This window comes from Penicillium coprophilum, assembly GCF_028826855.1.
Source record: "Penicillium coprophilum strain IBT 35676 chromosome Unknown utg000001l_segment0_segment0, whole genome shotgun sequence".
NCBI lineage: Eukaryota > Fungi > Ascomycota > Eurotiomycetes > Eurotiales > Aspergillaceae > Penicillium > Penicillium coprophilum.
Window position 1 is genome coordinate 2,478,719 of NW_026622720.1, and position 21,204 is coordinate 2,499,922.

Consider the following 21,204-nt stretch of genomic DNA (forward strand, 5'->3'; position numbering starts at 1 on the left):
CCTTCGGCATTTGACCGGTAGTCTCGTTCTAGTAGAGATTGCCTTCAGGTTGAACAGCCGAGCCTTAGAATGATAGGAAAGGACGGGACTACTCCGAAATACATTTTTGGGGGCACGTAATTGCTGTGGTGCTATTGGTACGCTGAAAGTGTGAAGGAAAATCCCGTACATCAATGTTGTATGAGTTAAACATAAGCTCGGGATTGTTAGACTCCACATCATCCCATACAGCAAATCCCTCAAGAACCCCGAGTGTTAAGTATAGGTTATATTTCATAGATGTAGTTCTGTTAGATGCCAAACGCAGGCAAATCCCGACGCTGACGTGCTCGGCGGGCATCACGGGATCCCCCGCACTGAGCCTAAAACGGCAAGTTTGCATTTCCGCTGTCGGGTGTTTGCACTGATGTCGTGATCGAAGACCAATCAGCAGATTGCTGATCTAACCCCCCGACGACGGAGAATTGAGCAAGCGACGGAAAGAAAAACCACAGGCTCTAATTTTTTTTCTCTTGTTTATAGAAAAGAGGGCTGAGAGACATCATATATCATTGTCTCCTCTCACTTGTCACAATTTTCCAGATCTGTGCTGGGAGTGGGAAGATCGCCGCATACATACTGATAAGATATATCGCGATTCTAACATCCCACCAGTGCTGTGAGTTCAACAGCTAATAATTGCAAAAATGGTGTCTATCTCAAGCGCTGCTGAAGCAGGTAGGTTATTTCCTGCTATCTTACCGCCTCGAAAATGGAAGACAATGGCTGATCACCATGCGATTGTATAGTGGCGAGAATCGCCTACCTTACTAGTGACACCGTTGTCTCTGTGCAGCCCTCACTGCAGAATGACTCATTATTTTCTAAGTCACTCAAGGCCCTTAAGGCGAATAAGACACACAACCTCTCTTCCAAACCCACCGAGGTGAGTTGGAATCGTTAGGGTTACGAGACCGGAACTCGACTAATACTATATCCAGGTCCAAGCTGTGCGCCATAATGAAGATCCCCTCCTGTCCGCCTTCACTCCCATTCAGAACGGCGAGAATACATCAGTCGTCACTGGCTCCTCAGTCCTGATTACCGCCGTCCCTCATCTCTATCGCCTTGCCAACAGCCCCGTGGTCATCCATGTTGCTCTGGAGCCATCACCATTCCCCGATTACTCCGTGATCAGCTCCATCCGTCAGTCTGGTTTCACATTCCTCCACTCAGAGACTGTGCAAGAGGCCCAGGACATCGCTATCACAGCTCACGCGCTTGCCCGCAAGTCTGGGAAAGGTGTCATCCACTTCTTCGACCCCTCTAACTCCGCCAATGACCCGTCTATTTCCGAGGAGGACGTTGAGGTCGTGAAGAAGATCTTCAACGCTGGTGGAAATGCTGCCACCTCTGCTGGAGCCGAAACTCTTTACGCCAATTCCGGTCGTGTGGCCACTGTCACCGAAGAGGCCGTGGGTACTGTACCCTCTGGCCAAGCCGAGTCAACAAACTTGACCGTGCCCTCTCAACCTCAAACTCCTTTCAACGCTAGCGTCGACAACTCATCAGTTGGCTCCTCACGGAGAGACAGCAGTGCTGGCAGCGAAGCCCCGAGCTCGACCGCGACGACTGTGGACAGCGCCGCCGTCCGGCCTGTTAACGCGGGTGATATCTTCGAATGGACCGCTCAGATTTGGAACACTCTCTTCGAAGAGGTGGGCCGCAGATACAATGCCATCGAGTACACTGGTGCTGCTGATGCTAAGTCTGCTATCTTCGTCTTTGGCTCTACCGGAGTCTTCGTGGATGCTCTCGCCAATGCCAGTGCCAACCCGGAGTTGGAGAACATTGGCCTGGTCACTGCTCGCCTGTACCGCCCCTGGGTTGGTGGTCAGATTTCCAATTCTATTCCTAGCTCCGTCGAGAAGATCGCTGTCCTCGAGCAGGTTCGCAAGACTACTCGATGGGGTCCTTCTTTCATGGACCTGCTGTCCAGCCTGTCTCCCTCCGGCGCTCGCGCCCAGGCTCCTCAAATTGTCGGGTACCGTCTTGGTTACATTGAGCCCTCTACAGCTGTCCAGGCCCTTCGCGGTGTCCTGCAGAACCTAAACTCCGCTTCTCCTATCCAGAACCTTGACATCGGAAGCTCTCAGGTTCCTACTGTTGAGCACGCACTCGAGCAGCCCCGTATTGAGAATGCATACTTGAAGATCTTGAACCAGCTCTTTGGTGAGCGTCTTCACATTGCCAACCAGCTTGCATCCAATAATGCTGGTGTCTCAAGCACCATTGCCGCAAGCCCCGAGTTTGGATTTGGTTCACTGTTAGCTCGCCAGGAGCACCGTCAGCGCTTCATCCGAGAGGTTGAGGAAGCCACCAAGTCCAACGAATTCGCCACTGACGCTCCCAAGACTTGGTTGTCTCGCTGGGCTCTGAATGTGAAGGAAGCTGCCAAGGCCAATAAATTGGCCCCTGATGTGATTAGCCACCTGTCCGCCGATGGCTCTGCAGTTTCCCGCCAACTCCTCCAGTCCAAGCAGCTCTTTTACGAGGAGTCTGACTGGCTGATCGGCTCCGATGCCTGGGCTTACGATTTCGGCAACTCTGGTGTTCACCACGTTCTCGCATCTGGTGCGAACGTGAACATGCTCATCATCGACTCTCAGCCCTTCTCTGAGCGTGCTGCATCTGATGCCACTCGCCGTAAGAAGGATATTGGTCTCTATGCTATGAACAGAGGCAACGCATACGTCGCCTCAGTCGCCGTTTACAGCTCGTACACCCAGGTTCTTCAGGCCATGTCCGAGGCCCAGCAGTTCAACGGACCCTCGGTTGTTGTCGCTTACCTGCCTTATAACCAAGAGAACGACTCGGCCCTCACTGTGTTGCAGGAGACCAAGAAGGCCATCGATCTCGGCTACTGGCCCCTTTACCGCTGGAACCCCGACAATGAGGAGAAGGGTGAGCCCAAGTTCTCCCTTGACTCCGAGCGCATCAAGCGTGATCTTGAGGAGTTCCTCCGCCGGGACAATCAGCTTACCCAGCTCATGAACCGCCACCCCAAGTACGCCCCTGTGCTCTCTGAGTCCTATGGCACTGAGGTCCGTGCCTTGCAGAAGCGAAACGCCAAGGACTCTTACGAGAAGCTCTTGGATGGTCTTTTCGGTGCTCCTCTTACCATTCTCTTCGCCTCGGACGGTGGTAATGCTCAGAACATTGCTAAGCGTCTTGGCAACCGTGGTCGTGCCAGAGGCCTGAAGACCATGGTAATTGCTATGGACGAGTTCCCTCTTGAGGACTTGCCCACCGAGGAAAACGTGGTCTTCATCACCAGTACCGCAGGCCAGGGTGAATTCCCTGTGAACGGTCGCAGTCTTTGGGAGCATGTTAAGAACACCGGTGATCTTGATCTGTCCGCCATCAACTATTCCGTTTTCGGTCTTGGTGACAGCCATTACTGGCCCCGTAAGGAGGACAAGATCTACTATAACAAGCCTGGCAAAGATCTTGATGATCGTGTCGCGTTCCTGGGCGGACGCAAGCTCACTGAAATTGGCCTCGGTGATGACCAGGACCCGGATGCTTACCAGACTGGATACTCCGAATGGGAGCCCCGCCTGTGGAAGTCTCTTGGTGTCGATAAGGTGGAAGGTCTCCCCGAGGAGCCTGCCCCAATCACCAACGAGGATATTAAGACCGGTTCCAACTTCCTTCGCGGCACCATCGCTGAGGCTCTTCTTGATGAGAGCACTGGATCTATCCCTGCTAGTGATCAGCAGCTGACCAAGTTCCACGGTACATATATGCAGGATGATCGTGATCTCCGTGATGAGCGCAAGGCTCAAGGTCTTGAACCTGCCTACAGCTTCATGATCCGCTGCCGTCTCCCTGGTGGTGTTGCTACCCCCAAGCAGTGGCTGCAGATGGATGCCATCAGTAGCTCACACGGTAACGAGACCATGAAGCTCACTACCAGACAGACCTTCCAGTTCCACGGTGTGATCAAGCGCAACCTTCGTGGCGCCATGCGTGCCATCAACAACTCCATGATGGACACACTCGCTGCCTGTGGTGATGTGAACCGTAACGTTATGTGTAGTTCTCTCCCTGAGCTGTCTTCCTTCCATCGTGAGACCTGGGCTATCTCTTCCAAGATCAGTAGTCACCTGCTGCCCTCGACCTCTGCCTACCACGAAATTTGGCTTAAGGACGACAATGATAAGAAGGTTCAGGTCGCTGGAGATGCCATCGTTGACCACGAACCAATCTACGGTCCTACTTACCTTCCCCGCAAGTTCAAGATCACTATCGCCATTCCTCCTCACAACGACACTGATGTCTACGCCCACGATATTGGTTTGATTGCCATCAAGGGCGCCGATGGCCACCTTGAAGGCTTCAACGTTCTGGCTGGTGGTGGCATGGGTACTACTCACAATAACACCAAGACCTACCCCCAGACTGGTCGCATGTTCGGATACATCCCCGCCGACAAGATCCATATCGCCTGCGAGAAGATCATGCTTGTGCAGCGTGACAACGGTGACCGCAAGAACCGCAAGCACGCTCGTATGAAGTATACCATCGACGACATGGGTGTTGATGTCTTCCGTGGCGAGGTCGAGAAACTTCTTCCCGACGGCCTCAAGTTCGGAGAACCCCGCCCCTTCGAGTTCAAGTCCAACGTCGACACCTTCGGCTGGGTTAAGGATGACACTGGTCTCAACCACTTCACTTTCTTCATTGAGAACGGTCGTATCGAGGATTCCGCTGATTTCAAGATGCGCACTGGTCTTCGGGAGCTTGCTGCGATGGGCAAGGGCGAGTTCCGTCTCACCGGTAACCAGCACCTAATGATCTCTCGCATTACCGATGAAGATCTCCCCGCCATCAAGGAGCACATGGCCAAGTACAAGCTTGAAAATACTGCCTTCTCTGGCTTGCGTCTGTCTTCCTCTGCTTGTGTTGCCTTCCCTACCTGTGGTCTGGCCATGGCAGAGTCTGAGCGCTACCTCCCTGTTCTGATCACCAAGCTTGAGGCCACCCTTGAGGAGTGCGGTCTTGCGCGTGACAGCATCGTCATGCGTATGACTGGTTGCCCCAACGGCTGTGCTCGTCCTTGGCTTGCCGAGGTTGCCTTTGTTGGAAAGGCCTATGGTGCATACAACATGTACCTGGGTGGTGGCTACCACGGCCAGCGTCTCAACAAGCGTTACCGCTCTTCCATCAAGGAGGATGAGATTCTCGACATCATGAAGGACCTCCTCAAGCGCTACTCTCTTGAGCGTGATACCGACGGCGAGACCCCAGAGCGTTTCGGTGATTGGTGTATCCGCGCTGGTGTCATCAAGGCCACCACCGATGGACAGAACTTCCACGATGGCGTAAGTGATTCCTTCTATGATATCCTGACTGTTGATTCTAACAATTTCCTGCAGGTTGCCGAAGACGAGGAAGAAGAGTAAATGCTGAATACAGCAGCTACATATAATCTTCGATCTTTATGACTCTTACGGGATCTCCCTCCTAATTATTGGATACTCTCATGTCTGTATTTCATGTCGCAATGCATTGATGTCTCGGCGATTGTATGATTCCATGCAAAAATGTTTAGATCTTGTCTCTTGTCCTTTTTTATTCCCTTGTGAATTTCAATCAAGTCTGCTCGTACATACTCAAATATCATCTTTCCTATTATTGGGAACACTTCATCTAGACATTTCTTCCCCTGAAACATCAAACGGTGGCAGCACCTCAACCGTGGAATCAGGTCAGGGGGTGGCAGGTGAACCTAAGGTGATGTACAGTTGACATCACCCTCTTTGGCCTCAACCCTCAAAGCTCCAATGTTCACTCGACTTCACTTCTTGAAACACTCTCGTTAACTCCAACTTCAGCCAGTTCAACAGCTTGATCAATATGAACTCGATTCTGTCAGCGCCTTTCGCGCCACTACTCTACCTACGTCCTCAGTTTCGTCAAGATCGGGACTGGTCTTACCGACAAGCACTGGCAAACACATTTATCAAAGTCTTCCTACGCATTTTTGTGGCATTTCACACAAAGCCACCACTTTCTCTGAAGCCAGGTCTAGATGGGGACCGCTTCGTCGTGATAGAGCCCGGGGCACCAGAGCTCTACACCAGCATCACAGTAGATGACGAGATCCAGCCAGTGGCGGTAGGAGGTACTTGGTTTCCATCACTCTACCAGTACAACACAACAACCACACAAGACAAGCACGTCGTGCTTCACTTCCATGGGGGTTCTTACATTCTCGGCGACGGACGTACATCATCTTGCCAGTTCCTCGCCAACAGTTTGCTAAAGCACACACCAACAAGCCACGTCTTCAGCCTCCAGTACCGTCTGGCCTGTAACCCCAATGGCCGTTTCCCTGCCCAACTCCAAGATGCCATTTCGGCCTACTCATACCTACTCCACACTCTACACATCCCGGCGTCTCGCATCGTTTTCAGTGGCGACAGCGCAGGTGGCCACCTCGTCCTCGCTCTCCTACGTTACATCACCGATTATGACGACGAGAAGGTCCTTCCCTCGCCAACTTGCTCGTGGCTTTTCTCGCCCTGGTGCGATATACCCGGTGCCCGCAACGAGCATCTCTGGCAAAACATCCCCAATGTGCGGACGGACTACATCCCGCCCTCGTTCCCCGCGTGGGGTGCGAAGCATTTTATCGGTAATCTACAGATCACGCCCGAGTTCGAGCCCTATCTCGCGCCGATCTGGCATTCTTTTGTCCTGCCTTCGCCTGTTCTGATTGTTTCCGGTGGCAGGGAGGTGATGTGTCAGGAACATGATCGGCTGGCGAGACATTTGAGTAAAATGCAGCAGAATGAAGGTCGAGTGGAGTATTTTGTGCAGGATCTCATGCCGCATGATATCCTTATGGTTGCTTGGATTCTGAACTTTCGAAAAGAGGCTGATCAGTGTGCCGTTAAAGCTGGGACATTCTTGACGAGGATGCAGGCTCTGTCGGAGGAAGATGGCAGTGAGGTTCCTTCTGTGGCCTTTGAGTCACGATGATATTGCTATGTATGCGCCCTTTTGGGTACCATATCGCTACCTATGTATTGAGATTGAGCTGAACTTTCTGAACTCTTGACGATGCCTCGCAGAACAGGCTTAGAGAGAGACTCTATGTATCCTCTTGGGCTCATTGAAAGGCCTTTCAGTAGTCACCATTATTCCAGCGCTGTTTTTATTGTGCCTTCCACAGCTTTTGTTTGGTCGAAATAATCAGGAAATACCGTCTTTTTCAAATTGCAGTGATTTGTTTGTCAGTGTCCAGGCAGTCTCCAGCTCTGGACCTTCTCCAAACATGATTCCTTGTACACTCTTTTTCTCTCCTTTCAATCTCTTTACTCTCAACTATCCAACCAAAAATCTGTACCCATCGCAACTTGCAATACGCACCGAGGCTTCTATTCTCGATATTATCACATTCGAACCAACTTTTATCATTGTCGTGCTCTCATACTAAATCGTTGGCCACTATCTAGCTCCATACCCTCGCCCACTCAGTGCGTTGACGCGTTAGAAACACCGAAAAAGTCACTGAAATTCGAAGGCTCGCACATCTAGATTGCCTACCCACTATCGCGGCCGAGGATGGCACCCATTCCAGGAGTTATTCGCGGGACAGCCCAATTTGAGAACCAGAACAGCGTATACTGGACATACTATGACCTGTACACCAAGATAACAACAACTGACACGCAAAAAGGCTACAGCAAACCAGCAGGCATCTCTCACAAGCTTCAAGATAAATGGGTGGTCATTGCCAGTGTTCTTTTTGCGATTCTCGTGGTGGGCCTGATCTCCCACCTTTGCTTTTGGGGAAGACACAAGTATGCACTGAATACCCTGTTGCCCTGTTTGTGATTGCGCGGGGTACTAATTTGAGTTCGTCATGTAGGTATCCGCGACAAACTGCATCTACCGAGGATAAGATGAAGATGGAGAACGTTGAGCATCTGAATATGGTTGAGGAGTCTTGCTCAGGTATGTTGAAACCTACATATGTCTCGGTGTGTGCCCGGCTCATGATTCATAGATGGCTGGATGTGTTTCATTCTGGCCTGTCATGCTGCCATTACCCTCGGCGTTGTGTGATGCAGAGGAACATATCCAGCTGTTGAAGAACGGGACAGTCAGATGAATACTCCCTGTCTTCTGCTTGGCTAACGATTCTCCGTGGGGCTGCAGTTGTCTTGTGAAAGTTGCAGGCAAGACTACAGGTCTGGTGCTTGTAGTTTGACCCTAATATTGATATACATCTATGAGACTGATTTGAATATTGGTTCGAGTTTTTAGGAATGAATATTTTTTTGCTAATGGGATCGGCCCACTCAGCATAGGCCAAGTGGAGGAAGGGTGTACATTGTATAAGTCATTGTCAACAGAACACGTTAGCCCCAGAACTATATATACACCAACGGATACCGTTCTATGGCGTATGCAAAGTAACAAGATCAAAAAAACAGAAAGATATATGAACCAGCTATCCGGAGGAAGTCTCTCACTGGAGCGATAATATGTAGATGTCTAAGATTAGTTCGAGAATTGAGACATCCAGGAAATAAAGCGCGGCCCCTAGACTAGTACCACAGCTACAAGAGACAGAGAACCTGTGGCTGGAAGAGCACGAATGAAATCAGTTCTATCAAAGTGCAGGGGAATCGTGTTTCATCAGAGAAAAAGCTGCTCAGAGTACTCATCATCACCACCAATTTACGAATCGAAGATCAAGGTCGAACGGCAGTATGCCTCCTCATCAAGTCCATCGACCGGAGCCAGCTTCAACGATCCATCCCGAGAACTACCAGCTTCTAGACGTATACATTTCGTATTGCAGTCTTCTTGACAGTGGTCCCTGTTGTCCTCGCTGGCCATGTAATGCTTGACGGCGCCGGACATCGCATCGCGTTGTGCTTCGATGCCGCAGTCTGAGTCGGCAGACCGCCAGGGCCATTTCATATCCTTGGAGATGCCGCTCATCATATTGCAGGTTTCTGGGCGGTAGATGGTTTCGATGGTGCTTGCCAAAGATTTCGCCCATTGGGATGCATAGTCTGTGACTGCAGCTGGGGTCTCGGCGAGATTGTTTGGCAGCGCCGCAATAGATGATGACCATGTAGAGGCCAGTGTTGGGGTTGACAAGCAACAAGCTGCGATCATGATGCTCGGCGATAACATGGCGAGGCTGTTGAAAATTGATGAGGTGAAATTACAGGAATAGCTAGGTTATTCATAGGAATCTTGGAAAGGTTGTGAGATCTATGTGGGATGGTATTTATACTCTGTGAGTTAATTGAGAGTGCGATCTAGAGCGGGAATTTTAGATCATCATCGGGCGATGTTCCTTTAGGGTGGTCTACATCTCTTTGTTTGGTGAATCATGATCTTCCCTAGTTAAATAAGGCCCTAGCTATGGGTGGATGGTCATATCCTGAACACACCAGACCACCTGAAATCTACTATGTACACAGATTTGACTCCTGACCGACAGTTGTCTTACAATAGATAGACACAGATCTATGTTGTACGGGGACGGCATATTTAGCCAAAGAAACTCTTCATTGAAGTGCAAATCTCAACAAAGAGACTTGAGAGTGGTCTAGCTAATTGTATTTCATCATGCTCAAACCAAACCATCTCTATCAATTGATATCGCGCTGATCGTCCAACCCCGAGCACCCTGACCCACGCCATGAGATCCTCCTGGAGGATTCGTCATGAGGCATATCGGCCCGCGTTGGCCACTTATCTTATCATGTTTCACATGATTGGTTGCAACTGACACCACTAAAATACGTGGATGCCAGCGCCTGGGTTTCTTAGGTAAAGGTGAAAAGTCCTTTCCTTGTTGGTTGGTCGTCGTGACCGTTTCAATAGTGACCGATAAGGTCCCAATGGGACGAATCCGCCTGCCCGCTCCGGGCGGCCCTGACGTCCCGCTTTCTTTTCGACTACCCCAATCGGGGGCATTTCTCTGTCGAATGGTGTTCTTGGTTGCCCTAATCTCAGGGAACCGCTTGGGTATTGACCTATAGGTCCTGGTGGGATAAATGCGACTGCTCAACTAGCCTAGCAGTGGCGTCCCTCTTCTCTGCGACTACCCCATTCCGGGGCATTTCTTTGTCGACTGTTGACTTATTGCTGGTTGCCTTAGTGAAAAGGAACCGGGGGTGTCTGCAACTCAAACTGTTACAGACGTCTTGCTGGCACGAGCGGCTTAAATGCCCTCAAGTCATGGTAGCGGGTTGGTGTGAGAATGAACGAGTAGATTGACAACAATCGATGGAAGATGGGAGGATTTGAGCAAGGGGTGCGTCTCTCACGCTAGGAAGGCATCGAGGTGGAATTGGCGTGCCCGATGATGACGGAGGCTGGAAAAGGCCTCGACGTCAGGGAAAAGTGCTTGGTTGTGGGAGGGAGGATAGCGTGGTAGCTCTCCCAGCACAATTCGATGGCCCTCAAGAAGAAAAAAAAAAAAAACAAAAGTAAGGGGAATCCGGACCGAGATCAATCTAAATTGTCGCTGGGCCCTTGGTGGGTGAGTAAGCAATAGCGGTGAGCCGATAGCTGGCTTTCTGCCACCTCCCCGCCGATGAATTTCGATAAAAAAAAGTTATCAGTTCAAGAGATTCATCTTGGAGCAATTATTGCAAGCTTCCTACATTTTGTCGCTCATTTCCACCTAAGATACTTCTCCACCCTATCGCCATGACTTTATCCGATGACGACCCTGTTGTCGCCTCCTACGACGTCCTCCTCACTGACTCGGATATCTCTCGCTATGTTTTCCAATACGTTGATCGAGAGCATGACCGTCCCTACAATGACCAAGAAAATCAACGACCGATCCAACTTCGAATTAAACCGCGCACCGGTCTTATTGAAGTTGAAGTCCCCATTAGCACCCGAGAAAACTACGACGTTAACAAGGGAATGCGCTACGGGGATGCGGTAAAAAAGAGCCGTTCCGCGCGCGACGGGGGTGCTTATGGTATGGCAGGCGGCTTCACTGCTGGCAGCGGAACTGCATCTACAGGAGGAAGAGTCAAGATGGAAGGGAACGGGGATGTGGAGATATTGGATAATAAGAGGGCTGTGGATTCAGCATCATTGCTGCGAGTACAGTCACTTGGAGGTCGGATAAAGCCCTCTGAAGAAGGCGATCCAGTTTACATGCTGGCCACCTTCACCGATAGTACGTTGACTCTCTCAATTTCTTCCCTAGCGACAGCCCCCGATTCTAACACCCGTTCTTAGAAAACCTGCATCTTTCCCCCGTCACATCGGTTGTTCAGTTCCACCCTCAGCTTCACCACCTGGATGCTTTGGATGAGATGCCAAAAGGGAAAGGATCACGCAAAAAGGATGACGATGACCGTCCTACCGAGAGCGAAGCACGTGCGATTGATATCAAAGTCAAGGCCGCCGAAGATGGTGAAGCGGCTGCGAACGCGGGCAATCTAGACCTCCTCAAGCAAATGCAAGATGAGAAATGGAAAACTTACGGCTGGGTTGATGCTGAGGTATGTTCTCTCTTTGATTGACCTTGATTCCTATTCCACACTAACCTACCCATCCTAGGCCGAGGATTCCTGGTACACATATGAGAGCTATATGATCCACAAGGAGACCGAAGACCTCCCCTCCCTAGAGTCAAATATTGACTCGGAACAATACCTCGATAAAATGAGCGCCCCTAGGATCGATCCCGCCCGCCCCGACATGACCGGCTGGGCCATGAAGGAGAATCGCCGGAGGCAAAGAGAGGGCCAAGCAAATAATGAAGCGGAATAGCGAGGGGTTACATTGTACCATAATCCAGACAATCAATTTCAGAAGATATTTCTAGCTGAATCCTATCATCGGAGGAATTCAAATTCAGGACTGTATCACGCCTCCATCACGTTAATTCAAACAGGAACACGCGAAACTCTTTAAGCCTCCCAAGGTCGCCACTCAACACTTGTCCGCCAATCGCGATAAGAGAATGTGCAAGGTCACGTGCTGGATTCGGTTTTTCTGCCATCCCCGTTTCGTCGCGACAGGTCCGATTAATCTCCCTTTCTTCATCGTTGGCTTCTTCTTTTTCCTTTCCCTTTTCATTCAGTTGGGTCAAGGGTTGCAGGACAGCGCGCTAACCCGACCGTCATCCGTCTTTTATAGCGGAATCGCATTGGTCTCAACATTCATCATTGCGGTATTCTGTTTTTTTTTTTCTTTTTGGCTTTCATCGTTGAAAGTCTGCATCTATCTTATAATTTACTCTTAATATCCTTTTCTGTTGGAGTCATTACATTCTCATTTGCCTTCAGCCTTCCTTTGATATCCGAATTCCAGGAACGCCAACTTCATGCACAATGTTATCCCGGGTGGCTTGTCAAAAAAATGCTTTCCTCCACTTGCGGCGGACTCAGGCTATTCGACCATCGTTTCATCTGCCTACAACACGTTTTCATTCATACTCGAATAACCGGAACCCTCTTTTGAAAATATCGGGCAATTCGATTCACAACCGTCCACGCAATCTGCCTCCGCAATCAGAACGCCGCCTTGCTACAGCCGCTGACCACTCCAGCATCGACGGGCATTCGCCAGAGACTTACGACCATTTTATGCACATGCCGTTTGAGAATTTCGATACATCGTCCTTAATCATCCTCGACTCAACGCCACAATCGCAATCAAAGATCTTCCGCAGGAGACATGGTATCGGCGGTGATGAAATGGAGATGAAGGCCAACCTAGAGCTCTCATTGAAGCTTGGAGAGTTCGAGCGAGCCTCTGGGTTGATTGTTCGCCTTGGACATTATCACCCGCCTGGCTCGGAAGAATACCTTCTTATGCACAACCGTTTCATGAAAAAGATGGTTGCATATATGATACTCAACCGGCAGCAGGATATGGTTTTGCCGTTGCAGAAATGGTTTGAAGTTGATATGCCCGCTGGAGGCGTCACACCAGATGCAATTACGTTCGCGATCATGATTCGAATGGCGCTGCGTATGCTTCATGGATCGAAGCGCGACAGAACTGTCCGTCGATACTGGGAACTTGCCCAAAACGCGGGCTTGGAGGAAGAACTTGTCGGTATTGAGGTTCTTGAGGATTCTGACGTTGGTGAGCTGTCTAAGGTGAGCCTACCATTCTAGCCCGTACCCTGAATTCCTACTAATGTTTCCAAACTAGATCTGCTCCTCCGACATGTTGGACTTGGTCTCGAAATATATGAAACTCTCCGAAAATACCGAACCGCCTTCCCTGTCTTCCGGCATCGTCGATGATACACCCCATGTTCAAGCTGCTCACCAGAAAGGATTGGGACTGGCATCTCTGAAACAGTCACTGTCCCTTTTCTCCGGTAATAGTGATGTACAGTTGCCCGAAAATTTTACGGGCACCGAAGAAGAAGGACAAAAATTGCTTTCAGAGTTAAGGCAAACACGACTTGAAGCTGACAGTCTTGATTCGGCCCTCTGGCGCTGGCGTTCGGATAATGCTGAGAGACAAAAATCCGGGTTGAACGTCGCTTCCGATGAGAAAAAGCTCGCCGGAATCATGAGCCAATGGCACGCGGACCTTGTGACAAGAATCAAGAAGGAGCTTGGGCTTGTTGACGAAGCACTGTCGTCTCGCATTGTAAGCGTCGAGCAAAAGGAGCGCTGTGAATATGGTGTGTATTTGCATTCCCTCGATCCTGATCGGCTAGCTGCACTCACTCTCTTGTCTGTGATGTCGATGTTCAGCCGCCAGGGCATGGATAAGGGAGTCAAACTTTCTGCCATTGCTTCGGTAATCGGGAAAGAGTTGCAGGATGAACTCATTGCCGATGCATATCTGAAAAAGAACAAGGCTATGGATCCGAATCGTCTCAAGGCACTGAAGCAGGTACTTTCAAACCGCAAAGACAAGCAAGGTCGACTTCGGTGGCAATCTCTCGTTGAGAAGATTACTGCAGAAGATGAATCTGTAATTTGGGGCCCTCGCTCTCAGGTCAAAATCGGTGCTGTTTTGATGGGCATGTTAGTTGAAGTCGGTAAAGTTGCTGTTTGGGCTGAGGATCCTGTCACCAAAAAAAGGACACTCAATATGCAACCGGGCTTCGACCATTCTTATCAGATTAACTTCGGAAAAAGATCCGGTCATATCCACATGAATTCCAAACTTGTGGAAATTGTTGCCAGAGAGCCACCCGCTGAGTTGTTGGCCCGCCACCTCCCCATGGTCTGCAAACCCAAGCCATGGACTGGGCCAAGAACTGGCGGGTATAAGATATACCAGACCAACCTTGTGCGCACTACTCCCGGTGAACTACTACAACCAGCCTACCTCAAAGCCGTTTTGAAAGATGATGGGCTGAAAGAGATCCGATCCGGCCTTGATGTTCTCGGTTCCACTGGATGGAAAATCAATCAATCGGTTTTCGACGTGATGCTCGAAGCTTGGAATGGCGGGCAGCCTATAGGAAAACTTGCCCCCTTGAATCCAGACATACCATCACCGGAACAACCGAGTCCAGACGCCGACTACGCAGCTCAGAAAGAGTGGCACCAAAAGATTCGTGAAGTCGAAAACCTTCGCTCTGGATTTCATTCCGTTCGATGTTTCCAGAACTTTCAACTTGAGGTAGCGAGAGCTTACCGGAAAGAGGTCTTCTACCTTCCCCACAATATGGATTTCCGTGGCAGAGCTTACCCACTCCCTCCTTACATGAATCAGATGGGGGCTGACAATTCAAGAGGGTTGCTTCTTTTCGACAAGGGAAAGGCACTTGGGGTATCTGGCATGCGCTGGTTGAAAATTCAGATTGCAAATTTGTTTGGATTTGACAAGGCGAGCATGTCTGAACGAGAGCAATTCACAATGGACAATTTGGATGATGTTCTTGACTCTGCCAATGCGGGACTCCATGGACGACGGTGGTGGCTCCAAGCTGAGGATCCGTGGCAGCTTTTGGCAGCGTGCTGTGAACTCCGGAACGCCTTGCAGCTTCCTGATCCCACAAAATATATCTCCCATCTTCCAATTCACCAAGATGGCTCTTGCAATGGACTTCAACACTATGCCGCTTTGGGTGGTGACCGTGTCGGTGCCCAGCAGGTCAATCTTGAACCATCTGATCGCCCTTCAGACGTCTATACCGGTGTGTGCGAATTTGTCAAGGAAGCCATCGCACAGGACGCAGCCAATGGAGACCAGCTCGCTCGTCGTCTTGAAGGCAGAGTCACCAGAAAGATTGTGAAGCAGACGGTCATGACTAATGTCTACGGCGTGACGTTTTTGGGCGCGACGAGACAGGTCAAAAGGCAGCTTATAGACTATCTCCCTGACCTTAATAACACAGACAGGAACACTGCAGCTTTCTACATCGCAACAAAAATCTTCGGCGCTCTTGGATCCATGTTCAACGGAGCCCATGAGATCCAGTATTGGCTTGGCGATTGTGCCCAACGCATTACACAATCTGTGACACCGGAGCAAATCGAGGAGCTCACGCAAGCAGCACTAGTTCCTAAGGAAGAACGCGACGAGGGCTTTTTGACAGCCACTGATCCGGAGAAATCCTTCAGGTCGACTGTGATCTGGACAACCCCGCTAGGTCTCCCAGTGGTCCAACCATATCGCACTCGCAAGACACGGCGTGTCGCGACTAGTTTACAAGACATCAGTCTTGTCGAACCTGGCTTTGATGATGTGGTTTCAAAGCGCAAGCAGCTTCAGGCCTTCCCGCCTAATTTCATCCACTCCCTTGATGCCACACACATGATCTTGTCTGCCAATGCATGCAGCGAAGCGGGTCTGACTTTTTCCGCTGTCCATGATTCATTCTGGACTCATGCTGCCGATATCGATCAGATGAACCTTATTCTTCGAGATGCCTTCGTTCGCATGCATTCCGATGATGTTGTCGGGCGCCTCGGCGCTGAATTCAAAGTACGATATGGCAAGAACCTGTTCCTGGCCAGACTTCCTCGCACCACCCGTATTGGTCGGGCGGTCTTCGCGCACCGTCAGAGCACTAGGATTTCCAAACTTCAAGAGTTGATCAACGAACACCGACGACAAACTCTTCTTAACTCGGAAGATCCGGAGGATCAGGCCGAGGGTCGTGCTATGGTGACACCCTGCAGTATCTTTGAATCGTTGGGTGGTACAGACTGTGACCTGACTACCCACAAAACATTGGGCAATGAAGCAATTGGGCACATTCCAGAAGTCATGCACGATGCGAAGATGAGAGATTCGATCGACACCAACGATCCGGCCATTGAGAGCCTGGTCGGTGACCTCGAGATGTTTGAGTCGAAGCAGACCGCCCGTGACGAGCTCTCCCCAGAAACCCTAGATGATGCCCATGGTGAGGCTTTGACCGATCCAACCAAGAATTCCGATGCATCCCAGAGTCCTACGCAGCCAAAGAAGAAACCCAAGCGCCAGTTAGCCACGTGGTTCTGGATGCCTCTGACTTTCCGCCCAGTCCCTCAAAAGGGCGACTGGGACCTGACCCGAATTCGCGAGAGTGAATATTTCTTCTCATGATGCTCTTTGGGAATTCCCGCATTCCGCTGGCGTTTATGCATATTTTCACCTTTCTGTTTAGCCATGCCCGGAACTCTGTGACTTTTTGGATTGATTTAGCTGACTTGTTAATTTCCTGTATATTTTCCGCCTGGTTTTTGGAGGCCTCATTTACATTTGTACATTACGCGTGGAGAACACAGTATATATTACCTGTATGAATATGATCTCGAACTTCTAGAATCACTAGCCAGTCCCCCCGACTTTAAATCAAATACCCGGACAGAGTGTGAATTTAGGCAAAATGCAACAACCGACAGGGTAGATAGAGCCTAGCCATGCGGATCTAGCCGCTTTGGAATGTCAAGTACAACAAGTGTATAATTGCCGAGTCCCCGGGGTCGAATCCGTTTCCAGTACATCATTAGGCTGTACTTTGTCCACAAACCCGGCACTCGCGAATGGCCCGATCTGCATGAGGATTACATCAAAGACCCTACCTTTAATGTGCTTTGTCCTCTCCCCGCGGGCTAAGACCGGGGTATGCCGTGGCCAGAGGGGTTCGAAGGTCTGTCTCGTTCTCATTTCCCTGGAAAAAGGGGTCATTAGTGTGCAGGGCCCAATGTGGACCATAAACAGAGAATCTGCAATTTTGAAACAAAGGGGGTAGAAAGGGTAGAAGCGGTAGAAACCGGGTGAAGCAGCATGTGTTTAAGTGTACGAAGTACACACGGAGTATTAGATGAGAAGACTTGGAGAAATTGCACACTCATCTCTTTTCGTCCACGTGCCGTTTGCCCCCCCGCCTTTACATGACTTCCCCAGATCTTTCTAATCATCTGATCTTCTGATCTTCATATCTTCCTATCTTCATAGCTTTTGATCTCTTGATCTGGAGTCTTTGGTCTTTTTGTCCTGCTATTTTTGATCATTTGGCCTGGACTTGCTTAACCAAAAAACTAAGCTTTGGGTCGGGGGAAAAAAAGTCGCCTCCCGGTCCTCTCTGCATCTTTCTGCAATGCCGTTGTGACTTCTTAGTCACACTTACTGCTCCCAAGGTTTTCACACAATATTTTTTCTGTCTCTGACTAGACAGTGTATATCCCCTTGATCTGTCCCTCTATGTCGCCATAGTTCTGTTTCCGCCTCCTCGGAGAAGCATGTCTATGACCTCCCTCTCCGCCGCCAATTCTTACTCTCTTTTTTCGTCTCAAAACAAACGGATGACACAATCTCAAACACCCGGGCTGGACACGCTTGCGGAGGGGTCGCAGTATGCGCTGGAACAGCTCCAATTGGCACGTGAAGCCGGTGCTGCCAATATCCCGACTGACCCCAGTAACTCTCTCGACTCCAAGACATCGCATTCCCAACACCTCCTCTATAGCGAGCAAAACTGCTCCAATTCAAGTCTGAAGGATCCAGGATTGCGAGATTCCCTTGCCGAGGCGCGCTCCGCTATTCGCAAAAATTCCTCCGCTACCCCAGTCCGTCGAAGAATCAGCCGAGCTTGCGACCAGTGCAACCAATTGCGAACCAAGTGCGATGGACAAAACCCCTGTGCGCATTGCGTTGGTATGGCTTTTGCCCTAATTTCCCCTCCCCATTTACGCATTAGTTGAATTAATTGTTCCCAGAGTTTGGACTCAGCTGTGAGTACGCCCGCGAGCGCAAGAAGCGTGGGAAGGCGTCCAAAAGGGAAATAGCCGCCACTGGTCTTACCGACAGTGATATCGGTGGCAACGAAAACACAACGCATACGAAAGCACAGCCCTCGAACGCGCGGTCTTTGCCAGAATCTAACGAACAATACGATGCCGCCTTCGATGCCGCGCGAACTCTTACTGAAAGCGCACAATCTCGGTCGCATAACGCGGAGGTAACTGGCCTATCTGCCATGCGCCAAAGTCAAGCGCCCGTCCAGCCACCTTCTCAGCAGCAAATGAATTCTAACATGGCGGGCATGCCATTCAATAATTACGCAGCGCTCCACGAATCCCACCGACCCTCGATGTCCGTGCCAGATATGCGCTCTATACAAATGATGCAAAACTCGAATGCAAACCCTCGGTCGCCGGGTTCAATGCTCCATCCTCAAGGGTTTTCTTCAGGGTACAATGATGGTTCATACCCTTTGATGAATGCGCAAGATGGAAATCCAAGCTCCATGAACCATTTCCGCATTGGAAATTCGACAGAGAACTCATCGGCACCTTTTATGGGATTCTCCCCTCCAGCGCAGTCCCCTAGCTGGTTGCCGCTTCCTTCCCCATCGCCCGCAAACTTCCCTTCCTTCAGCCTGCCCCCTTTCTCCAGCTCATTGAGATACCCGGTCTTGCAACCAGTCCTTCCGCACATTATGTCTATAATTCCTCAATCTCTCGCCTGCGACCTCCTCGACGTCTATTTCACCAGCTCATCCTCCTCGCATCTTTCTCCGTCGTCGCCTTATGTGGTGGGCTATGTTTTCCGGAAGCAATCGTTCCTACACCCTACAAAGCCTCGATCATGCACCCCTGGACTTCTCGCTAGCATGCTATGGGTAGCAGCTCAAACAAGCGAGGCCGCATTCTTGACTTCACCTCCATCAGCTAGAGGCCGAGTCTGCCAAAAGCTGCTGGAGTTGACGATTGGCTTACTCCGGCCACTTATCCATGGTCCTGCCACCGGAGAAACGTCCCCCAATTATCCAGCGAATATGGTAATCAACGGGGTGGCTCTCGGTGGCTTTGGGGTCTCCATGGATCAATTGGGTGCGCAGAGTAGTGCCACTGGCGCGGTGGATGATGTCGCTACGTATGTTCACTTGGCAACTGTCGTCTCAGCCAGCGAATATAAGGCTGCAAGTATGCGATGGTGGACAGCTGCCTGGTCTCTTGCGCGAGAGCTGAAACTAGGCCGCGAACTACCACCTAATGCGACGACCCGTCAAGACGGTGAAATAGAGGGCGAGGGGGACATGGATGTGAATGGCAACAAGAGACAGCCGTCTTCTTTACTGGGACACGGTCCAGGCAACTCTACAATCAATCTCACAGAGGAAGAACGCGAGGAGCGCCGGCGGATCTGGTGGCTATTATATGCGACAGATCGCCATCTAGCGCTTTGTTACAACCGACCCTTAACGTTGCTGGATAAAGAGTGCGAGGGATTATTACAGCCGATGAACGATGATATCTGGCAGGCTGGTGACTTTTCATCTGTCAACTATCGCCGTGCTGGTCCAGCCTCTGAATGCACTGGCCATAGCATGTTTGGGTACTTCTTACCCCTGATGTCTATCCTGGGTGAGATTGTGGATCTGCAACATGCCCGAAACCACCCGCGCTTCGGTCTTCATTTCCGCAACAGTGGCGAGTGGGAAAGTCAGGCCTTGGAGATCAGCCGGCAGCTCGATGTCTACGCCCAGAGCCTGAAAGAATTTGAGGCTCGATATACGAGCTCTCTCGGCCTCGGGGCCGGTGAGCCTGACACGGCCATGGAAGGCTCCAATATCAACCACGTCAGCCCATCTGGTCGGTCGAGTAGCACGGTAGGCTCACATGTGAGCGAGTCCATTGTTCATACAAGGATGGTGGTAGCCTATGGCACCCACATTATGCATGTACTCCACATTCTGCTGGCTGGAAAGTGGGACCCGATCAACCTGCTCGACGATAACGATCTCTGGATTTCTTCTGAGTCGTTTATCACTGCCATGGGCCATGCAGTCAGCTCTGCTGAGGCGGCCTCGGACATTTTGGAATACGACCCCGATTTAAGCTTTATGCCCTTCTTCTTTGGCATATATCTTTTGCAGGGTAGCTTTTTGTTACTCTTAACTGCGGATAAATTACAAGGAGACGCCAGTCCCAGTGTTGTTCGGGCCTGTGAAACAATCGTGCGAGCACATGAGGCTTGCGTTGTAACTTTGAACACTGAATACCAGGTAGGACCTACCCGTCGCCAAACTCGATGTTTACAAAAGCTAATCTCCTGCAGCGAACTTTCCGCAAAGTGATGCGCTCGGCGCTGGCTCAAGTCCGCGGCCGTGTCCCAGAGGACTTTGGAGAGCAGCAGTCACGTAGGCGCGAGGTGCTAGCCCTTTACCGCTGGAGCGGCGACGGCAGCGGCCTCGCGCTGTAGCAAGACTGCCGAATACATGCTGGGCATTTTGCAGCTGCTACTCGTCGTCTTGCTTATTGACTTTTTTTATTGTTTCATTTCTCTTTGATTTTGGTTCGATTTGCGCGCTGTATACTATACTTCCCGGATTCTGGACATACCCTGAGGAGCAAAAAGGCGCACGATCTTTTGATGTCTGTATATTGAATCAGCACATACCATAACTTCTTAAACATTGCTTTTGGTCGATTTCGGGAATATCCTTCTGGTGGACCGAGATTCCCCATGAAGGACATGCGTGTAGTCTTATTAAGACGCCAGGTAGAGGCCGCTGGAAGATTCGGCCGACTCTCAACAGATCGATACCCATACCTTTGAACCATGCAACCTCTTAGATTTATCTTCTGCATAGGTAGGATTATCTGTCCTTGTTTGACTAAATCTTTGTATAAATGGAATGTGCCCATGTATCATGTGACGATGCTTATTCTAGGCTCCACCTAAGCTCCGATCCTCTCCAGTTACACCACCTCAACCTCAGCCGTGCCAGCAAATGATGGT

General features: G+C 50.4%; 7 protein-coding genes across 7 annotated transcripts; 6 read left to right on the top strand and 1 right to left on the bottom strand.

Moving 5' to 3' along the window:
* Window positions 1–686: 686 nt before the first annotated feature.
* N7500_000938 (sulfite reductase (NADPH) subunit beta) lies at window positions 687–5,447 on the top strand (the record flags this gene model as incomplete). Its single annotated transcript, XM_056672084.1, has 4 exons — window positions 687–717; window positions 789–925; window positions 981–5,366; window positions 5,421–5,447. 4 exons carry the CDS (start codon window positions 687–689, stop codon window positions 5,445–5,447), a joined length of 4,581 nt encoding a protein of 1,526 aa, XP_056537657.1.
* A 454-nt stretch (window positions 5,448–5,901) lies between these two features.
* On the top strand, window positions 5,902–7,029 carry N7500_000939 (Alpha/beta hydrolase fold-3; the record flags this gene model as incomplete). The annotated part of the gene is made up of 1 exon (XM_056672085.1): window positions 5,902–7,029. One exon carries the CDS (start codon window positions 5,902–5,904, stop codon window positions 7,027–7,029), a length of 1,128 nt encoding a protein of 375 aa, XP_056537658.1.
* Window positions 7,030–7,614: 585 nt separating this feature from the next.
* On the top strand, window positions 7,615–8,118 carry N7500_000940 (uncharacterized protein; the record flags this gene model as incomplete). The annotated part of the gene is made up of 3 exons (XM_056672086.1): window positions 7,615–7,853; window positions 7,922–8,007; window positions 8,060–8,118. The coding sequence occupies 3 exons, from the start codon at window positions 7,615–7,617 to the stop codon at window positions 8,116–8,118; spliced, it is 384 nt and encodes a 127-aa protein (XP_056537659.1).
* Window positions 8,119–8,736: 618 nt separating this feature from the next.
* Window positions 8,737–9,201, bottom strand: N7500_000941 (uncharacterized protein; the record flags this gene model as incomplete). Its single annotated transcript, XM_056672087.1, has 1 exon — window positions 8,737–9,201. The coding sequence occupies one exon, from the start codon at window positions 9,199–9,201 to the stop codon at window positions 8,737–8,739; it is 465 nt and encodes a 154-aa protein (XP_056537660.1).
* A 1,530-nt stretch (window positions 9,202–10,731) lies between these two features.
* N7500_000942 (uncharacterized protein) lies at window positions 10,732–11,817 on the top strand (the record flags this gene model as incomplete). The annotated part of the gene is made up of 3 exons (XM_056672088.1): window positions 10,732–11,218; window positions 11,281–11,546; window positions 11,605–11,817. The coding sequence occupies 3 exons, from the start codon at window positions 10,732–10,734 to the stop codon at window positions 11,815–11,817; spliced, it is 966 nt and encodes a 321-aa protein (XP_056537661.1).
* Window positions 11,818–12,380: 563 nt separating this feature from the next.
* On the top strand, window positions 12,381–16,560 carry N7500_000943 (DNA-directed RNA polymerase; the record flags this gene model as incomplete). Its single annotated transcript, XM_056672089.1, has 2 exons — window positions 12,381–13,154; window positions 13,210–16,560. 2 exons carry the CDS (start codon window positions 12,381–12,383, stop codon window positions 16,558–16,560), a joined length of 4,125 nt encoding a protein of 1,374 aa, XP_056537662.1.
* Window positions 16,561–17,762: 1,202 nt separating this feature from the next.
* xlnR (putative C6 transcription factor) lies at window positions 17,763–20,664 on the top strand (the record flags this gene model as incomplete). Its single annotated transcript, XM_056672090.1, has 3 exons — window positions 17,763–18,114; window positions 18,177–20,467; window positions 20,521–20,664. The coding sequence occupies 3 exons, from the start codon at window positions 17,763–17,765 to the stop codon at window positions 20,662–20,664; spliced, it is 2,787 nt and encodes a 928-aa protein (XP_056537663.1).
* Window positions 20,665–21,204: the final 540 nt, after the last annotated feature.